A 17,884-nucleotide genomic window follows, 5' to 3' on the forward strand; every position below is an offset into this window, starting at 1 on the left:
CCTCAATGCCTGAAGGTCAATGGTTAAGTTGTTGTTCAACAGAGCAGAACGGCGCGTTATGCATAAATTAAAGGACAGCTAAGCAGAGCACGCTGGAATTTGCTCCAGCTAGGCATGGCATGTGCGATCAAAAGTTAAAAGAGGGAAGAAGGAGATATTGGTGGTCCAAGTCTTGTACTTAAAAACCGAGACAGGAACAAGGTCAACGTTTATTAAAAGTAATGGCAGAAAGGGATAAAATTGTTCTAAGTTACCACGACAGCCTTCTACGCCAATCTGACCTTTGTCTTCTTCAGCAGGGACATTGGCTAAATGATAATGTTTTAAGCTTCGTATTTGAGTGAGTGGAACTTTTCTACTTTCCTTTACTACTAAACTAACTCTAGGGGCCTAGGCCTAGGCCTACTATTACTAGCTAGCGGGCCTAGTAGTAGGCCTAGCTAGCCTAGCCTATATAGTTCATGGGCTGGAGGGGGTTACCGTGCACCCCCCACATAGTTAAACTTCTTTGGTATCGTTTTCTTCCCACGGACATATATATATGCGGTGTCTGATCATTTCGGCCGCCAGTCATTTCGGCCGCCGGTTATGGAACGCCCAAAATCATGAAACGCCAAAAAAGACAAAATATGTATTCATTTCCTATCGCCTGAATAGACGATTTATGACTTATGGAGGGATTAGTTTAGTAGTTTTAACTAAAGTATTTCTACACGACTTACTTTATTTCATAGTGGTTGTTTTTTTTGGGGGGGGGGGGGAGGGGGGCGGAGGGGTTGTAGGGCCCAGGAAGAAGCCGGCGAATAATAGTAAAATATTGATAGCGCAGCTCCATGTAAACAAAATGTATGAACTATTAGTCCAGTAAAATATCACCTTCACCATTGCATAACGTTAGTAGTCAACGAGATTCTCACCGTAGGTTCTAAACATTATGTAAAGATCATTTATTGATGTTGCGTCGCGTAAAAGTTGGGATTTGTAGAGAAAATGAAGTTTTTATACGCAGTTTTTGCTTCCTTTCGTCGTGGTTTGTTTTCATCGAAAAAATGACGTCATGGGGCATAAGTGAATGACACGCCATTGTCGACATTTGCGTTCGTATTAAAAAGTGAATTTTAAATGTACGAATATGGTATTAATTATCTGTATTACATTGTATTATTATGTATCACATATATAACAAGTCATTTTGATAAAAAATAAGTCAAATAAATATGAAAAACAAAGGAAAATTGTGATTTTTGCATGTCATCTGAAGTGACCTTCCATACAATGTGATAGCGCCCTCTATAAGTATTGATACACTCTCACTTCAAACTGCAAGCTTTTTGTTGTTATATTCATTCATTCAGAAATACAATTTAAGGAAGGAATCGAATCAAGGGCACATTATTACTTGGTTTATTATATATTTATGATGTTTTCCTCAAAAATAATTACTAGTATGTACATTTTGCGAATTGTAGATGTACCGGCGGTATGAAATTAAAAAAAGCTGTTTACGCGATCTGTAGCCTAACGATATAATAATAATTATATGTATAAAATAATTGTTACTTTTTTCTGATAAATCAGTATGAATATGTTTACTTAGCGCTGCTTTAAGCACCCTATTAAAAAAGAAAAGAAACAAATTGATTTAAGCCTATTTTTTGTCACGTTTTCGGTAATTAATTGTCTTCTTCGCTCTCACTATCTGATTCGTCACTGTTCTCATCATCCGAGTTAAAGGAGTCGTTCTCAGCAATCGCTCGTTCAATTCTGTTGGAAGAATCTCGCTTTCACACCACAAAGGCCCCAGCAAATCGTTATCGCCAACGCACCATCCGTTATTGTCTTGGGGTTTCGGCAACTCGTAAAATCGGTGTTAGTGCGAGCCTCCACAGATCCTGACTTGATAGTTCGATCATCGTGCGTTGTATATGTTGATGCAAGCATCTACGCGACGGTGGAAAGTTAGCTAATTTTTAAATCAATGTTTTTTTAACACTGATTATTCCGGGGTTTTTTTTCTTGCATTTCCTGCGAAAAAAGTCAAATCTAAGTTCATCGGTAGGCCTACGCCTTGCTTTCGAACGGAATCCATATAATAACAGGCACGTGAACTATTCCAGTTCCTGTCAGAAAACATTAACTCTTCTTCTCCTTTCCAACTTTCTCCTACTTTCTTGAAAACCTCTTCAAATTTTGGATATTTTTCGACAAGTTTAATGGCCTTTAATTTTCCTTTTCCCTTGAAAGCGCTGGTCGTGCTGCACTTTGTGAACGCATGCAGCCCTAGAATGGCATTACATCGACTTGGGGTGATTTCAGTGGTGGCTAAACTGGTGAGATTGGTTATTCGTCGATTCCTGCCACTGCCTGTATCGAATAGGACTTTTGCAATAATGGACGCGTGACGAAACAAAATGTAACAATATAAAAAAAAAAAACATCGCTGTCTTATATGGATCCCGATCGAAAGCAAGGAGTACCGATGAACTTAGATTTTACTTTCTTCGCAGGAAATGCAAGGAAAAAGACGGATAATCAGTGTTAAAAAACATTGATTTAGCTAACTTTCCACCGTCGCGTAGATACTTGCATCAACATATACGACGCACGATCGAACTATCAAGTCATGATCTGGAAGCTCGCACTCTAACACCGATTTAAGAGTTGCCGAAACCCTAAGACAATAACGGATGGTGCGTTGGCGATAACGATTTGCTGGGGCCTCTTCCAACAGAATCGGATGATGAGAACAGTGACGAATCAGATAGTGAGAGCGAAGAAGACGATTAATTACCGAAAACGTGACAAAAAGTAAGCTTAAATCAATTTGTTTCTTTTTTTTAAATATGGTGCTTAAAGCAGCGCTAAGTAAACATTATTATTCATACTGATTTATCAGAAAAAAGTAACAATTATTTTATACATATAATTATTATATCGTTAGGCTACAGACCGCGTAAACAGCTTTTTTTAATTTCATACCGCCGGTACATCTACAATTCGCAAAATGTACATACTAGTAATTATTTTTGGGGAAAACATCATAAATATATAGTAAACCAAGTAATAATGCCCTTGATTCGATTCCTTCCTTAAATTGTATTTCTGAATGAATGAATTTATAAAACAACAAAAAGCTTGCAGTTTGAAGTGCGAGTGTATCAATACTTATAGAGGGCGCTATCACATTGTATGGAAGGTCACTTCAGATGACATGCAAAAATCACAATTTTCTTTGTTTTTCATATTTATTTGACTTATTTTTTATCAAAATGACTTGTTATATATGCGATACATAATAATACAATGTAATACAGATAATTAATACCATATTCGTACATTTAAAATTCACTTTTTAATACGAACGCAAATGTCGACAATGGCGTGTCATTCACTTATGCCCCATGACGTCATTTTTCGATGAAAACAAACCACGACGAAAGGAAGCAAAAACTGCGTATAAAAACTTCATTTTCTCCACAAATCCCAACTTTTACGCGACGCAACATCAATAAATGATCTTTACATAATGTTTAGAACCTACGGTGAGAATCTCGTTGACTACTAACGTTATGCAATGGTGAAGGTGATATTTTACTGGACTATATGATCGTTTTTGTTGATTGCTTGCTGTTTGAATACGCACGTCTATTCAGGCAATAGGCACATGTATATACACCCTTTTTTGACAATTAAGGCGTTCCATACATTAACAATATTGACGATTCTGGCGGCCGAAATGAACAATACATATTTTGTCCTTTTTGGTGTTTCATGATTTTGGGCGTTCCAAAACCGGCGGCCGAAATGACTGGCGGCCGATATGCACTGTGACCGAGTGAAAAAAATCGATGTTAACAAGAAAAATATAGGGATGCATTGCACTTGCGTCATTTGTAATGATCATCAGTGTTTTATCTTCAAATATTTTTTGGGGTAGGGGGTAACATTTATCCTAATAACCCAAGAATCCAACATCTAATTAGTATTATCTTAGTAACATTGTGTAGCATACATCTTTTAAAATCTTTTAAAATTTAAATAAAATTAATCTGAAGATTATTAAGGTCAGTAGAGGTCAAAAGGTCATTGATCTTTTGCAAAATGCAAATTTTTCCCAAAATATAGATAAATTTTAATATCGTATCTACAATTTTCAATATTTTTTATCTTAATTGTGTTTTACTTGTGCTTACTGACATATTGAATTAGAAAATATATGTTAACAAGATAAAAATTGCAGTTCATTATATACAAATTGTTATTTTTTATTCTAAATTATCTTCATCGTGTACTTTTAATATTAATGACCAGTCTCTAATACAATACTAAAGTAACTAACGCACACATTCGTACTGTATTCTTTTAATTAAGAAAGAACATTTTAAAGTTTTTTTTTTGATGCGACCCTCTCTCTGTTCAGGAATAATGCACTTGTCAATTGTATGACCCACTATGCGACCCCCAGGAGAGGTGCGTCATTTGTCCGATGTGCGTCATACCATTGAATACCATGACTCACCCGTGCGTCAAAAATGTGACTTACCTTTAGGTGACCATGACGCACCCATTTTGACGCACTGTGACCATGTTGTTTATGATATGGTGGGTGGTAAAGTGACGGACATTGACACACCTTGTTCATTGATGTGACGTACCATCTAGGTTTTTTGACGCACCCCTGCGTCAGTAATTATTTGAAAATGACGCACCCATGACGCACCTCTCCCGGGGGTCGTATAGTGGGTCATACAATTGACAAGTGCATAATACTGAATCATGTACTGAAATCTATTTTCGTTTATATGCTTGGCAAAAATTGTGTACTGAATTTTTAGCAAAGTCGGAGATGATGACCCTAAAGCCGGCCCATTGTTTGTTTTGGCATAGCGCCCTCGGTACTGTATCCGTAGACACAATGTTTTTTCATGCTGCTGCTCTAGCCAGCTACGTCTCATGAGGACTACTCATTCAGAAGCTAAAGCAAGCAGCAGTTATACTGTAGTATCTAAGACCGACAGTTTTTCGACTTTGTAAACTCGACTATAATTTATAGATCCCAGCTGCTGGACCCAAAAAACGTCTGGGAAAAGAGAGTCTATAAAGGCTCATGGTTGAACGATTTTTGATTCTCTTTGATTGGTTGATGCAAGAAGAATTTCTCACTTGTACTGACTGCCATGAAGTCACGTTGTCTCTGTATGTATTTTTGCGATTAAAGGACATCTTTTTAATAATTAATCATAAATATCTAAAGAAAGAACATCGAGCAGCGTTTACCGTATATATTTCTTGTTTAAATAGTAAAATAATTATTAACTTACCACTTTTATATCTAAATACTGTACATTTGTTTTTAAATTTATAGATATTTTGAACATGAACAGTTTTGCAGTTTCATGGAGAAAGTGGCGTTCATAAGTCCTCAAGTCACACAGTTTATAAAGTTTGCTAGTGGTCAGTTTTGTTTTTAATTAGTCCCTGTGTCATTTAAAAGCGCGACCAGTTTTAAATAAATTGTAAAAAATATAAATGTTGAATTTTGTTAAATTATTTCTTTTGCCTATCGGGATATTGAAGTGTTTCTTCAAAATAACAGACTAAACATTTTGGCAATATCGTAAATCTCACGATTGTTCTGAAATCATATGTATGTCCCTAATACGTTTTTAAAATATGGTACTTGATCTCAGTAAAGTTGTCCTTTAAGGAAACAGTGTTGGGTTTTGAGTGTCCCTTAAAGGGGGATTCTGGGTTTAAAATTGCTTTTAAATATCGTTTATTTATTAAATAAAAAATATTATAACAATATAGACATGTCAGAATGAAGAAGTAATAACGAGAAATTAAAAAAATTAAATTTCATATACATTTTAGGGTAAATTCATGGAAAGTCTGTTTTTCAGCAGCTTAGGGAAGTCATTAATATTCATGAGATATTCACAAAATCACGTCATCAGGGTGGATTCCAAACTCGCGACGTCATGTACATTGTGTTTGTCAACTAAATTACATCTCTCTCCCCTGTCAAACGACGACCACCCGATCATTGTGAAATACATTTTTTGTAGATTTTCTAAGTTAGGCCTATCTAAAGTGTAATAATAACAGTAGTAGCATATATTTATTTGACATTTAATGAAATACAAAATTTAGTACAGATTACGGAGTCATAAATTATACTATTTTTATACCTCGAATAGTACAGATCGTATTATCGGCTTAACGTACTAGGCTAGGCCTAGCCTAGATCATTTTTTTTTTCATGGGTGAGAGTCATTCTGACTAGGGATTCCATGCCACGATGGCTACGTTAAAACATTGGGGCCCATGGCATAATATCATGGGCCTCTAGCCTACTACTAAACGATTGGCCCATAAATAACAAAACTCAGTGGATTCCAAACCCATCCTATCAACCAAACTCCTAACAATCTAAACCTAAAACGTTCTAAAAAATCGGCTGTAAATATGGAGGCAAAACAAGGTCCGACGATCGCCGTCCGCACGTATGGTGTCCCGATCGTCTAAAAGGCCTAACAATAACATAGCTAGGCCTAGTTTACTCTCCAAAAAAGCGGACTGCATCAAGCAAGTAGACCAGGTAGTAGGAAGGAGACCTAGCCGATCCGGCCCAGTTAAAAATTGAGCTAGCTAGTGTAGTAGACCCTATGCGAATTGATACTACCAGGCCTTTTACTATAGGCTACACTTGTTAAAATTAGCAATACTTATGTTTACAAATATTCCAACTCTCTCATTCGAGCTATATTATCTATACCATTCCGATAGGTCGAGTCGACCTTCAATTAAATACTGTACATCGTTCATGTTGTAATTATAGACGGGGTATACTCGACCCGACCAGTTTGGTATTGTAAACTGTATCTGCTTATCACGTGACGATGCCAGGCATGGGCAGGTTGAGCACGTGTATCGTCGTCTCGCTCTCCTCGCTCAGCTCTAGCAGGAATGTATACGCTACGCTTCATTGATTTTGAAGGCTTTCCCTAAGTCAGTGCGAAAATCGCCAAACGTAAAGTGCAAACATATCTAATTTTTCACAGTTTTGATGAATTTTCATAGAAAATTGACTTTATAAATGGGAAGACCGACTAAAATTACCTCAGATAAGTATAATTTTACAAAAGTAATTGATATGGTTAATGATAACGAGTCGTCGGAAGATTGACCATTTCACGAATTTCCTATTCTGTAACCACAGTGTGATTTTGCCGTAGCTGCACTTGTAATCTGGCCTCATTTCACAGCCTTCGTTCTGCTTCACTGGGCGCTTATATAAATTGAAACTTTTACCGTTAAAGAGACAAACAAATATATTTTACATTTTTTACTATTCATTTTAAACCCGGAACCCCCCTTTAATACCCGCAAATTGTATGTAAAAGTGTACAGTACAATTACCCTCCATAGAACATCATTTCATCAAACGCAACATGCATTTAATACTGTTATATACACAATTTTGTATATTGTATTACAGTACAACACATTTTATTTGTAGTAGAATTCATTAATTGCCATGACCATGGAGTAAAGAATAAGAGGAGACACAACTTGAATAGTTCAGTCAGTTCATCGTGTTTACCGCTTGCTTAAGGCTATGCTTGTAATGAGTATTTAAGGAGGTGCTAAACACTGCCGTTACGTAACCCAATTAGCAAAGAGTACAATGTTTACTGCCCGCGGTCAATTTTGGTGTTAGTACTGTACACATGCGTATTAGGACGTCACAATACTCTTGCTAGGCGATGTGCGTTCAAGCGTGAAAGGTGTACTATATACTGTTTGTAGACCTATTGAACTTGTATTCCGACCTTGTTTATTAATTTTTATTAAAAAGCAGCGATATATATATTCTACTGGATATCTTTTATTAATAAATTAATAATACACGAGTTTTATACGGCACCAATAAAGGAATTATATTTATATGGTTTACTGTGTACTAAATGTTGGTAATTTCTCCAGACAACTTATCATGAATCATGATGAATAAATGGGTTTAATAAGGACCACCAGTGGTGGTGCCAGCGGGGAGTTACGGGGCTGTATCCCCTCGTCGTCTTCCCCCCTCTTCCCCGTCTGGGAAACGCGAGTACTTTTCGTCGAGGAATATAATATACAGTAAAAATCATTCGCGTTCACTTCGTATAACTTCAGCGCCTAGAAAAACCGCGACGTTCCATTTTTTTTAGTACTGTACGTTGCTTGGTGGAGCGGAGAGCTATTGCACTTTGCATGCATTATTGCCAGCGATCTAATAAACAATGAATAGGTACGCACTTGTCTGGCGGTTCCCCTTTGTACGAATTGTTTAACATTGGACCTGCTCCATTGCGGTTTACGTGTGATATCATGTTCCATCCAGGGACCAGAATGTGTACTGTACTAGTTACTTTCCAGGCGAAGTTTACAGCCGCATCAGTCGTGATCAACGTACGCAATACAGCAAAAGGGTACGAATAATGTTGGCGATCTATTGTTCGTATGTCCGATTTCTTAATTTTACGATTAACTGCTGTGTACCGAACTGTACATAATCCTTTTAAACAATGGCTTATAATTACAAAAGAGCATAGACTATATTTGTAATTGAATTTTTAACCAACACATATCATTTGTAGTTGTTGTTACGGGTTGATACTAAACGAATATTCTCGTAGTACCGTACCATTTTATACCATATTATATAATATTATAATAACGACCAACCGAAAACTAAAACTAATTGATTAATTTCTTCTTTAATAAAATATTACTACTATTTGTTTTCTAACGTTATTACAATTATTAATATATTAATATAGACCTACATAAAAAAAACCTATTATTATTATTGATATTGTTTATTGTTACTATAGGCGCGCCTATGCCTGAACCTATTAGGCCTACCGGTTACGGTATGCACTAAATATGTCCATCATTATGGGATTAAATATTATCCTTATTTAGGCTATTTATTAAATAATAATATATTACGAACTACTAGGCCTATGTGTAGCCACAAATCGTTAAACGATATATAATTTAAGTCCTACAATTTCACTGAACTCTAAGTATGTGATCGTAAAAATCATATATTTTATGATATTAATATCATAAATAATTTAATTATACAATTTTAGACTAAAATAGAAGAATGTTAGTTTTGCTAAACAGTCATAATATAGACTGAAACATAAATTAAATGTCATATACAGTAATAAAAATAAGAAATTGTGTCGTTGGAATTCTACTATACGTATATTTTTGAATATTCATGAGAACAAATTATATAATTTTTTTCATGCGCGCATTTGCGCGCACTAAAATGTGATTTTAAAATAAGTTGGAGTCTTTAATATGCTACAAAATGCACTAGGGTTCGTAAATTAAAAAGTTGCTTAAACGGTAAAATTTCGATTTACCAAATGATACGTCTATGGCTTGATAAAAAATATGATTAATTTGTTAGCTGGTATAAAAACTGCGATATCTCCGTGAAAATTTACTCGATTTTTAAACGGTTTTTTCGAGAAAAAAGCTCAAAGAACAATGAACAACTGCACAAAGGTCATGCTTCACTATGATGTATTAGAAACTACTGCGCAGCCTCTGTTTACTTTTTTTGTCATCGATGTCATGCCTGGCTTCTTCCTTAATTAGGGTGTTACGTAATCAGAGCCAACTCTGCAGCGAGCTGCACGGGTAAACAGGATGTTCTTCAAAGGATCGTTATGGGAAGTTTATTACCCTATGCTTAAGCACTACCGCACAGCGTGATACTAATTGGATTAACTGGATAGCTAGGCCGTGTTGTGCCTCCTCTTATTCTTTACTCCATGCCATGACCTACAATTTACTGAACATTTTGATACAATTTTTGATATTGTGTTGTACTTGTTAAATATTTTTGGGGCATTCATTTGATTATGTGACAAGGTATTTTTTTCAATAACAACGGACCGTAAATGAATTTGAACAAAAATCTATGACTAAATACTGTGATGATTTATTTATTTTGTAGTTGATGACCTTGAAGTATTTCTAACGCCTTTAGACTTAAAATCCAAAGATTTTGTATTGTGTTTCATCAATAATAACCAAATAAGAACAGAGGCTGGTGGAAGTCATTGGTAAGTTAATATTAAAGTTTTGTTCCTACTAGGACGCAAAGTAAGCATGCATCAAGTAGTTTGACCAATCAAAACATGATGGGTCATCTGAACTGCCGCCTGTGATCCTTGCGTTTATGTTTCAGTATGTACCTGTCAGGGCATACTGTTGGTATAATCATTTCTGGAACAGTATTACAAAAATTTTACCTAACGGAAGACTAGTTCACACTTACATAGACATACAAAGTGACTCACAAAGCTTGAAAAAGTTTCCCATGGAGCAACTTTAGCAAATTCACATTTAATGTGTTTGTTGGTTGGCTGCTTTGTAAAATGTAATGCTCAGTGTGCCTTTACAGGGATGTCACCAGCTTTTTGGAGTGCTGGTCGGAAAATTTCCCGGGGGGGGGGGGGGGGGGGGGGGTATCCCCCCCCCGGGGGGTTTGTCGTTATTTTAGCGAAACATAAAGAATTATGAAAATAAATAACAACAAATTGCGTCAGGTCTAGGCCTAACCTTGCACCACCGGGGAGTCGCCGTTATTATTCGCGAAAACAAAAAAACGCTTACGAAATGAATAGCAATAGATCGCGTCAGGCTTAGGCCTAGCCTTGTAGACACTACGACCACTAGGCCTAGCCAAGGCTTAGATAGATGCCCCAAAATCTGAATTCCACAAAAACAGGCGCTTCCTTATTTAGGCCTAATCCCTAATCAAATACTGTAGATAAATTATTAGCCTAGACCTTACTACTTGTTGCTCGATATAATGTTGTGTTCTTTTGCGCGAGAGTTTTTTAGCGTATTCGCGAATTCCGGATTTTTTGTTTCACAACTGTGCGGCAAGCATGTAGTGCATGGCCGGCAAGAACAGACACGTGTTTATGGGTTAACTGAAGTTCAGCAACCTGAAGTTGTCCCAGGGACGTGTAATTATTGTACCATGCTCGGCGATCATAAACGAACGAACTTGCCCGGTCTCACTGAACCATGCGCATGTTTTTTTATTTTTTTTAATAGTTCGTAGAGTACAAAAATGTAAAACTAGTAACATAATATAATTAAAGCAGGGTGACAAAACATTCAGCAATTAAAAATGATTTTGTTTGGGTCTATGTAGTTGTACATTTTTAATTACTGCGTACTTGTTTGTATTTTTAATCTGTGCAAAATAAAACGCTTGAATGGTCGCTATGTGAACTTTAAACTTGTAGTTGTACACTGTGCTGTGTAGCACGTTGTTCGCCATGACTCACAAGCTGTAACAATGAATACCAGGGCAGGGTAGGCCTGGTATTGTGTTACAAATAAAGTAACGTACGTAACCACGGAAACATTTGCTGTAGTCTTTTGTCTTATCTATATGAGGCTAGCTTGTCTGTTATTAACGATGTGCTAGGTAAAATGTTTTAGTACGAATTTTAGTTAGGCCTAAGGCCTAATATAAATATCGTAAATGATTAAAATAGTGGTGGTCGGCAGCCTGTAAATCCTGGTCGGAAATGTTGAGTGCTGGTCGGGGCCGACCAGCGCCGACCAGCGTGGTGACATCCCTGCCTTTAGAAATCTTTATCTATTGTAACCTCAATCTTCTAATCTTAGTCAAATTATTGAGCGGCTTATTTTCGAATGTTCTTTACAAGATGTTATACAGTAATTGACACATTTTAGAATCTTGCATTCAGTAGGCCTTCAATTTCTCATCCAACTGACAAGATAGTAAAATTTCATTGAATTATTGTTACTATTTTTGTAGGAGCGTAATGCTCTTTCACCGTGAACTTCAACAATTCTTACATTATGATTCAATGTGCAACATGAATGCAGGCGTCGCCAAACAAGTTTCTACAAAACTTCTTCCATATATTGGAGGTAAGTGATTATTTTCCTTCACTATTGTTGTAATGAGTAAGTGGCCAAAAAGTTAATTAAGACAGTGGAACCGTAATATGTAGAGCGGCAAACGTAGGCCCAGTGTAGACATCTAGCTCGTGTGCACTAATGTATCTTTGTAGAGGAGTAGGGCTTGCACACTCAGCAACTGTCACAAACAGCCACGGTACTCATCAAGTGGTATCCGAGTATAATAAATAATAAATTGTGCCATTTAAAATATCTTTTTTTAGTTGAAGAACAAACAGCATTTGTAAATGAAGAGTGCCCTCAACAACAAAACAGTAAGTTCCAAAACTAATAATAAAATGTTTCATGATTTTAATATTAAACTACAATTTTCATGGACAAAAGAACACTATTTGCATAAGCAGTGAGATCAAACTATTATCCAACGAGCGTTCCTATGCTAAGCCACTGCTAAAATCAACCATTTTCTTAATTCTCTTACCGCTCACATGACGCAATTTGTAGTTGTATAGGAACCGGTATGCATGAGTGCTTATACAGTACCGGACAGAATTATTGCAGATTTTGAACGCATTCAACGCATTGTTAAAGTGTTGACAACGCGTTGAAACTGCGTTGTCCGTTGGCGTTGAAAGTGTTGAGTTCGTTGAACTGTTTATTCAACCAACACAATGTGTTGCGTTGAGTTTGCGTTGAAATAACGAACAATCGGATTCGTATGGTATTTACAGATTGCCAGTGTGTATTAGTAGTAGTAGTAATAGTATAAAATACAGTATTACAAATATTTAAGAAAACAAACATAATGTGTATTTTTCCGCGGAAACCTAGCTTAATATATTACACTAGGCTAGGCCTACTACTAACGAGTAGGCCCCGTGTGTATATGAGCCGCGTCTGCCATCGCAGTTAAAAGTAGTGGTCATGTCCTCAATTACTGTGTGCCTATATTAACTGGAGTATTAAATACCAAAGTTAAGGCGGCGGTGAATCTTGGAGGCTAGGTCACATCGTAATTAATTATTTCCAAACTAAAAACTTCGCAGTACTGTACTACATTTTTCTCGATTATTTATAAAAACAACGTAGCCTACACCCGCCGCCATGGAAGGCAACAATACACCACCAACATAACGATCCAGCATGGTCGTCGGACGTCGTCCTTTTCACGCATGCTTTTCGTGACGTGAGGGACGAACTGATCGAAAGGTGAAGAGTTCATTCACGTAATAATTAAAAGGGAAAAAATCGTTTAGTTTTATTATTATCCATAAATATATCATTATCATGTATTATATTATAAATTAATTATTGTGATGCTTAACGTAACCCATGCTGAGAAAAGCGTTAAATATAATAACCAAGAAATAGGAATGACCAATTTGATGACAATAGGCAATGTTAGGCGTTTTCTTTAAAATCAAAACCTGTGCCATACCATATTATTCACGCCAAGGTGTAACCCACAAATATTTGAATAACCAAACAATTCAGAATAAAGAACCACTTTATTCTGATGCAAGACAATATATTATTACAGGCGAGGTTTAGGCGTTTTCTCTTTAACATACTATTGTTTCTTAATAATTATAATTATATTGGCCTCCTCCTGAAACTGTATGAATGGGATGGGAGTTGCGAGAATATGCGAGCGAACAGCCAACATTTTAATCAGTTAACAGTGTGATGCTTTTCAAAACGCGCAACGTTTTCAACGCGTTCAACGCTATGGGATTCAATTGTTTAACGTCGTCAATGAACGGTCAACGGGTTCAACACATTCAACACGCTCTATTGTTAACGTATTCAAAACGCTTGTTGTACTTAAAAATGTAATGTTGTTCGATTTATAAAGATTTAAATTGGTTCATGGATGGGTGTCGGACACGTCAATTTTTTTAGTTCTTTCGAAATTACATTATAACAAACAATGGGACAATTATAAAATAAAAACCAAAATAGAGAAACAATATTTTAACTTTATCTCTTGAATCTCGAACAGCTAAAAAATGTAGGCCTAAATAAAATTAATTACTTCGTCGTCATTAACGATCGTTAAATACGTCATAACACACGTGGTGTTTTTCTTGAGGAAACCAGGGTGGCGGCCTCGTGTGTTGATGTCAGTAATTTCCACGTTGTTTGATTTTATGACGTGAGATCGTGTTTTCCCCCGGAAGGCCTACAGTACAGTGTTAACTGTTAGACCATGGAGTAAATGGTTAGACTTGGCATCGACCTTATCATTCGATGTTTTCCTTCACTAAACACTGGGAAATATCACTGTGTGTTTTATTTGGTAACTGTCCGTTCAATACTTAAAAATATATCTAAGCTTCAAATATATTTTATTTATATTAAAATATCTGGTAGTGACTGCCGATGGGTATTTTGCCTGTTGTTGTTACTGATCGTTCAGGCGTGCAATCGGCCAGTCTAGTGCTGCAGCAGCTAGCGTTGAAATAACTAATTGTTTACTTGACATGCTGATAATGACTTTCGTTGAATAAACAACTAAACGTTGAAAGCCGTTCAACGCAACGCAAACACAACGCAACGACAACGTGTTGAATGCGTTGGGATTTTTGCAATAATTCTGTCCTGTACTGTATGGTAACATCGAACCGATCACTGGTCACAGATACCAATACCGCACTCGCGATTCAAATTTTTTAGTTGCGCTCGATTCCTTTAGGTTCCAGAAAAAAATAGAAAACTGAAAGAAACTAAGCTGATGTCTACATTTTTTGTGCACCTACTGCCAATTGTGATCAGTTGCTCAGAGTGTGTATGTCAACAATGTTGAGTTATACGACATTAACACCATAATAGTATTTCATTTTTGTTCTAAATAATATATCTGAATTGTTTTTTTACTATGTTTGTATCTAGCAAAAGTTGTAAAATATGTTTTTTACATCGGTAGGTTATGATTGTGGGTTGTTTGCAATAACTGTTGCGGAATGTCTTTGCAATATTCACCTACTGGAAGAGAAGAAATCTGTAAAAGAGGCTGTTACTCAGGAGAGGGTTACAAAGAAACGTGAATATATTAGAAATTTATTATTAAAATTATCGGCCAGTCAAAGCTGATAGAAAAAAATGTGAATAATAATATGCAAACATGAGTTGAATTAGAATCATTCCAACATTTATGCAAACAAGTAACAACTTTTTGTTTGAAGGATAGGCCAATTGTAGAATCACTTTTGTTGTGTGGCATCCAGGCCTCACTACAAAAATGTACAGTATGTATACACCAAAAGCAAAGCAATACAAAAAAGGTTATGTTATATTATATTTATACTTGGTAGAAATTGATCTTCGTAATGTAAATAATTTTAAAATTCAGATTGAATGTCTGCCAGGGGTCTCAATTCAACATAATATTTTGACCTTTACAATTAGGTAGATCAATTTGTTTGTATAAAATGCTGATGTTGTGTAGTGACATCTAGGCCTATTTATGTAACAACATTGAAGCAACATAGAAATGGCATGCTACTCTAGGTGGAAATTTTCTGGAAATACTCTGGAACAGGAAATTCAAACTGCTTACACAAACATAAAGGTAGAACACATTGCCTCAATATTCAACATAAAATAAGCAGCAGTAAGTAGCAGTAAAGATTTTTTTTAACTGGCTTTATGGACTTGGCAGCAACTTTGTCTATGAAGCTTTGGGCATCATGGAGCTTATATAAGGGTGAATAATCTCTTAAAGGAATTGGTTGGGAACAGTAAATTGATGAAGGCAAATACATAAAATAGAAGATATTGTATCTTCTTTATAATCTTTGAAACATTTCAGACATTATTTAATATTGATCTCTTATTTCTTCAATTCTTGATTGAAAGATTTATTGAAGGCACTTCGTGGCAATTAATTTTATTACGGTTTCATAGTCCAGACCTTGTGTTTTGAAAATGACAATTGGTGTGCTACAAATTACACTCAACACATTCTTAAAGGATGGCAACGGCATCCTGAACCAATGTCGAAGTCACCTTATTATCTGAGAAAAAGTAGAGGAGGACCCGCAAATTAAGTTAAGTTATTACATGGATTCCTTTTCGATTTTGAGCAGCCCCATTATGTGTGCGCAGGGTAGATTCTAAGAGGCCTGAGTCTTGTCAGGAAAGATGTTGACTGACGGATTCAAATCCAATTTTTTGCGGACCAGGCTATATGGTGTCCCCGTAAATAATTTTTTAGGAATATTAGTTCATGAACTCTATTCATGATATTAATTCATGAACTTTATTCATTAATTCATGAACTTTATTCAATATTAATTCATGAACAATATTAGTTCATGACTTTATTCAATATTCGTTTGAAAAGTTTGAAACATTTTCAATTATATCCTTTTGGTTGCAACCTATTGTTGTCCGAATGATGTCCAAAAGACCGTAAACCTTTTAAGGATTTAGTGGTCGGCGTGGCTGACCTGTACATTTGTTGTTTTTTCCTGTCACCGAGCAGGATGTGATCTCATTGTTTGTGAAAAGTTTTAGAAGCAATGTTTAAAAAGCCCGAGGCACGGGGGCCGTTCGCCCTTACGGCATCCCTGTAATTGTGCCATTTTGTGCCCATTATAAACCGTTTCATCGACTTCTTTTGTTCCTTCCCGAACTTTCACTCTTGTAGTGCCTTTATTTATTTTATTTAGGGCCTTCAATTTCCCTTCTACACGCTTTTCTCTTTCTCTTGTCCTGAAAACACATAAATAATAATAATATACCGTAGTTCCTCGGGTATAATCCCACCTCGGGTATAATCCCACCCCCGACTTTACGATTACCTTCACACGCAAGCATATCCCCGGGCAAAGTCCCAGTGTATAATTTTACATTAGGCCAGAGGTGGGCCTAGGCCTACTGTAGCTAGCTAGGCCGACGTCAATTTCTCACCAAAAAAATAGAGTGATTTCTCTGAATTTGGCTGACTTAAAACTCATCAAACATTGTTAAGTTGAATACAACCTTAAGGCCCCGATCGTCATGTTTGTACATCCTTTCGCCGTCGTGTACATTCTTTCTCTTGTTGTTTACACTACTCTGTGCATGCTTGATTACCGTAAAAAAAACACCGCCCTCTATACCGACCAGCTTGTGCACAGTAGAGTTTGTGTCACATGCAACAACATGCGATTTACACAGCCAGAGAGCTCGAGCGTGTGAGTGAACATGTATCGATCGAGTTCATGTCGATTTAGGAACAGGCCTAGGCCTAGATCACATTTTAGGGTATTTTTAAGTAGAAATCTCGGGGAAAATCTATACGGTAGGCATAGAACAGGTAAGACCAATTAGGCCGCCTAGGCCTAGATGGCCTGGCCGTCTAATTGCTAGGCCTACATCGGAATATAGCTTTTAGATAGCCTAAATCGTAGCTAGAAGAAATATCGTCATTTTCAGTTCATGCAGCGGGAAATCCCCGGGTATAGTCCCACCTCCCAAATTCGGGCAAATTTCACGTACAAGGGGGGTGGGATTATACCCGGGGAACTACGGTAATACTGTAACAATAAAGTTCAATTTAATATAGCACAAAATGCAGGACGCCTCTAAGCACTGAACAATCAACAAAGATGAGCAAACAATTAATGATAAAAGTGTAAATTAAAAAGGTGGGACTGCAAAGATTTGTTTTTAGTTATTGTTATATTTAAAGAGCATAAGTATTATTGTTGTTTAACCTTGGAATAAAATGCTATTGGATGAAATCCCATAACTATAATTAATATTCACCTGGATAACAGATATCCTACAGGATTTTGAGGTTTGTGACTTTTACACAATAGATACTGTACTTTAGATAATGAAACATACATGCCTTTCTGCTCGGTTCCAAAAAGAAACATCTTCTAAAAATAGATTCAATATACTGAATTAGTGC

The 17,884-nt window shown here is 36.4% G+C and overlaps 2 protein-coding genes across 2 annotated transcripts in view; both read left to right on the forward strand.

Annotated features, from left to right (window-relative positions):
• The window catches only part of LOC140059189 (major facilitator superfamily domain-containing protein 3-like), a 218,632-nt gene that overhangs the window by 31,518 nt on the left and 169,230 nt on the right, over window positions 1-17,884 (forward strand). The window lies entirely within an intron of this gene.
• On the forward strand, window positions 31-15,246 carry LOC140059284 (sentrin-specific protease 8-like). The gene is made up of 6 exons (XM_072105150.1): window positions 31-340; window positions 5,366-5,454; window positions 10,028-10,136; window positions 11,876-11,991; window positions 12,246-12,296; window positions 14,909-15,246. Exons 1-6 carry the CDS (start codon window positions 222-224, stop codon window positions 15,073-15,075), a joined length of 651 nt encoding a protein of 216 aa, XP_071961251.1. The 5' UTR covers window positions 31-221; the 3' UTR covers window positions 15,076-15,246.

This window comes from Antedon mediterranea, chromosome 9 (genome assembly GCF_964355755.1).
Source record: "Antedon mediterranea chromosome 9, ecAntMedi1.1, whole genome shotgun sequence".
NCBI classification, from domain to species: domain Eukaryota; kingdom Metazoa; phylum Echinodermata; class Crinoidea; order Comatulida; family Antedonidae; genus Antedon; species Antedon mediterranea.

Excerpts from the sequence above, each read along its gene's own strand:
- LOC140059284 (XM_072105150.1), top strand. The coding sequence starts at position 222 with ATGGCAGAAAGGGATAAAATTGTTCTAAGTTACCACGACAGCCTTCTA. Across the intron at positions 341-5,365 it reads GTTTTAAGCTTCGTATTTGA|ATATTTTGAACATGAACAGT; the intron begins GTGAGTGGAACT and ends TTAAATTTATAG. Across the intron at positions 5,455-10,027 it reads GTTTATAAAGTTTGCTAGTG|TTGATGACCTTGAAGTATTT; the intron begins GTCAGTTTTGTT and ends TTTATTTTGTAG.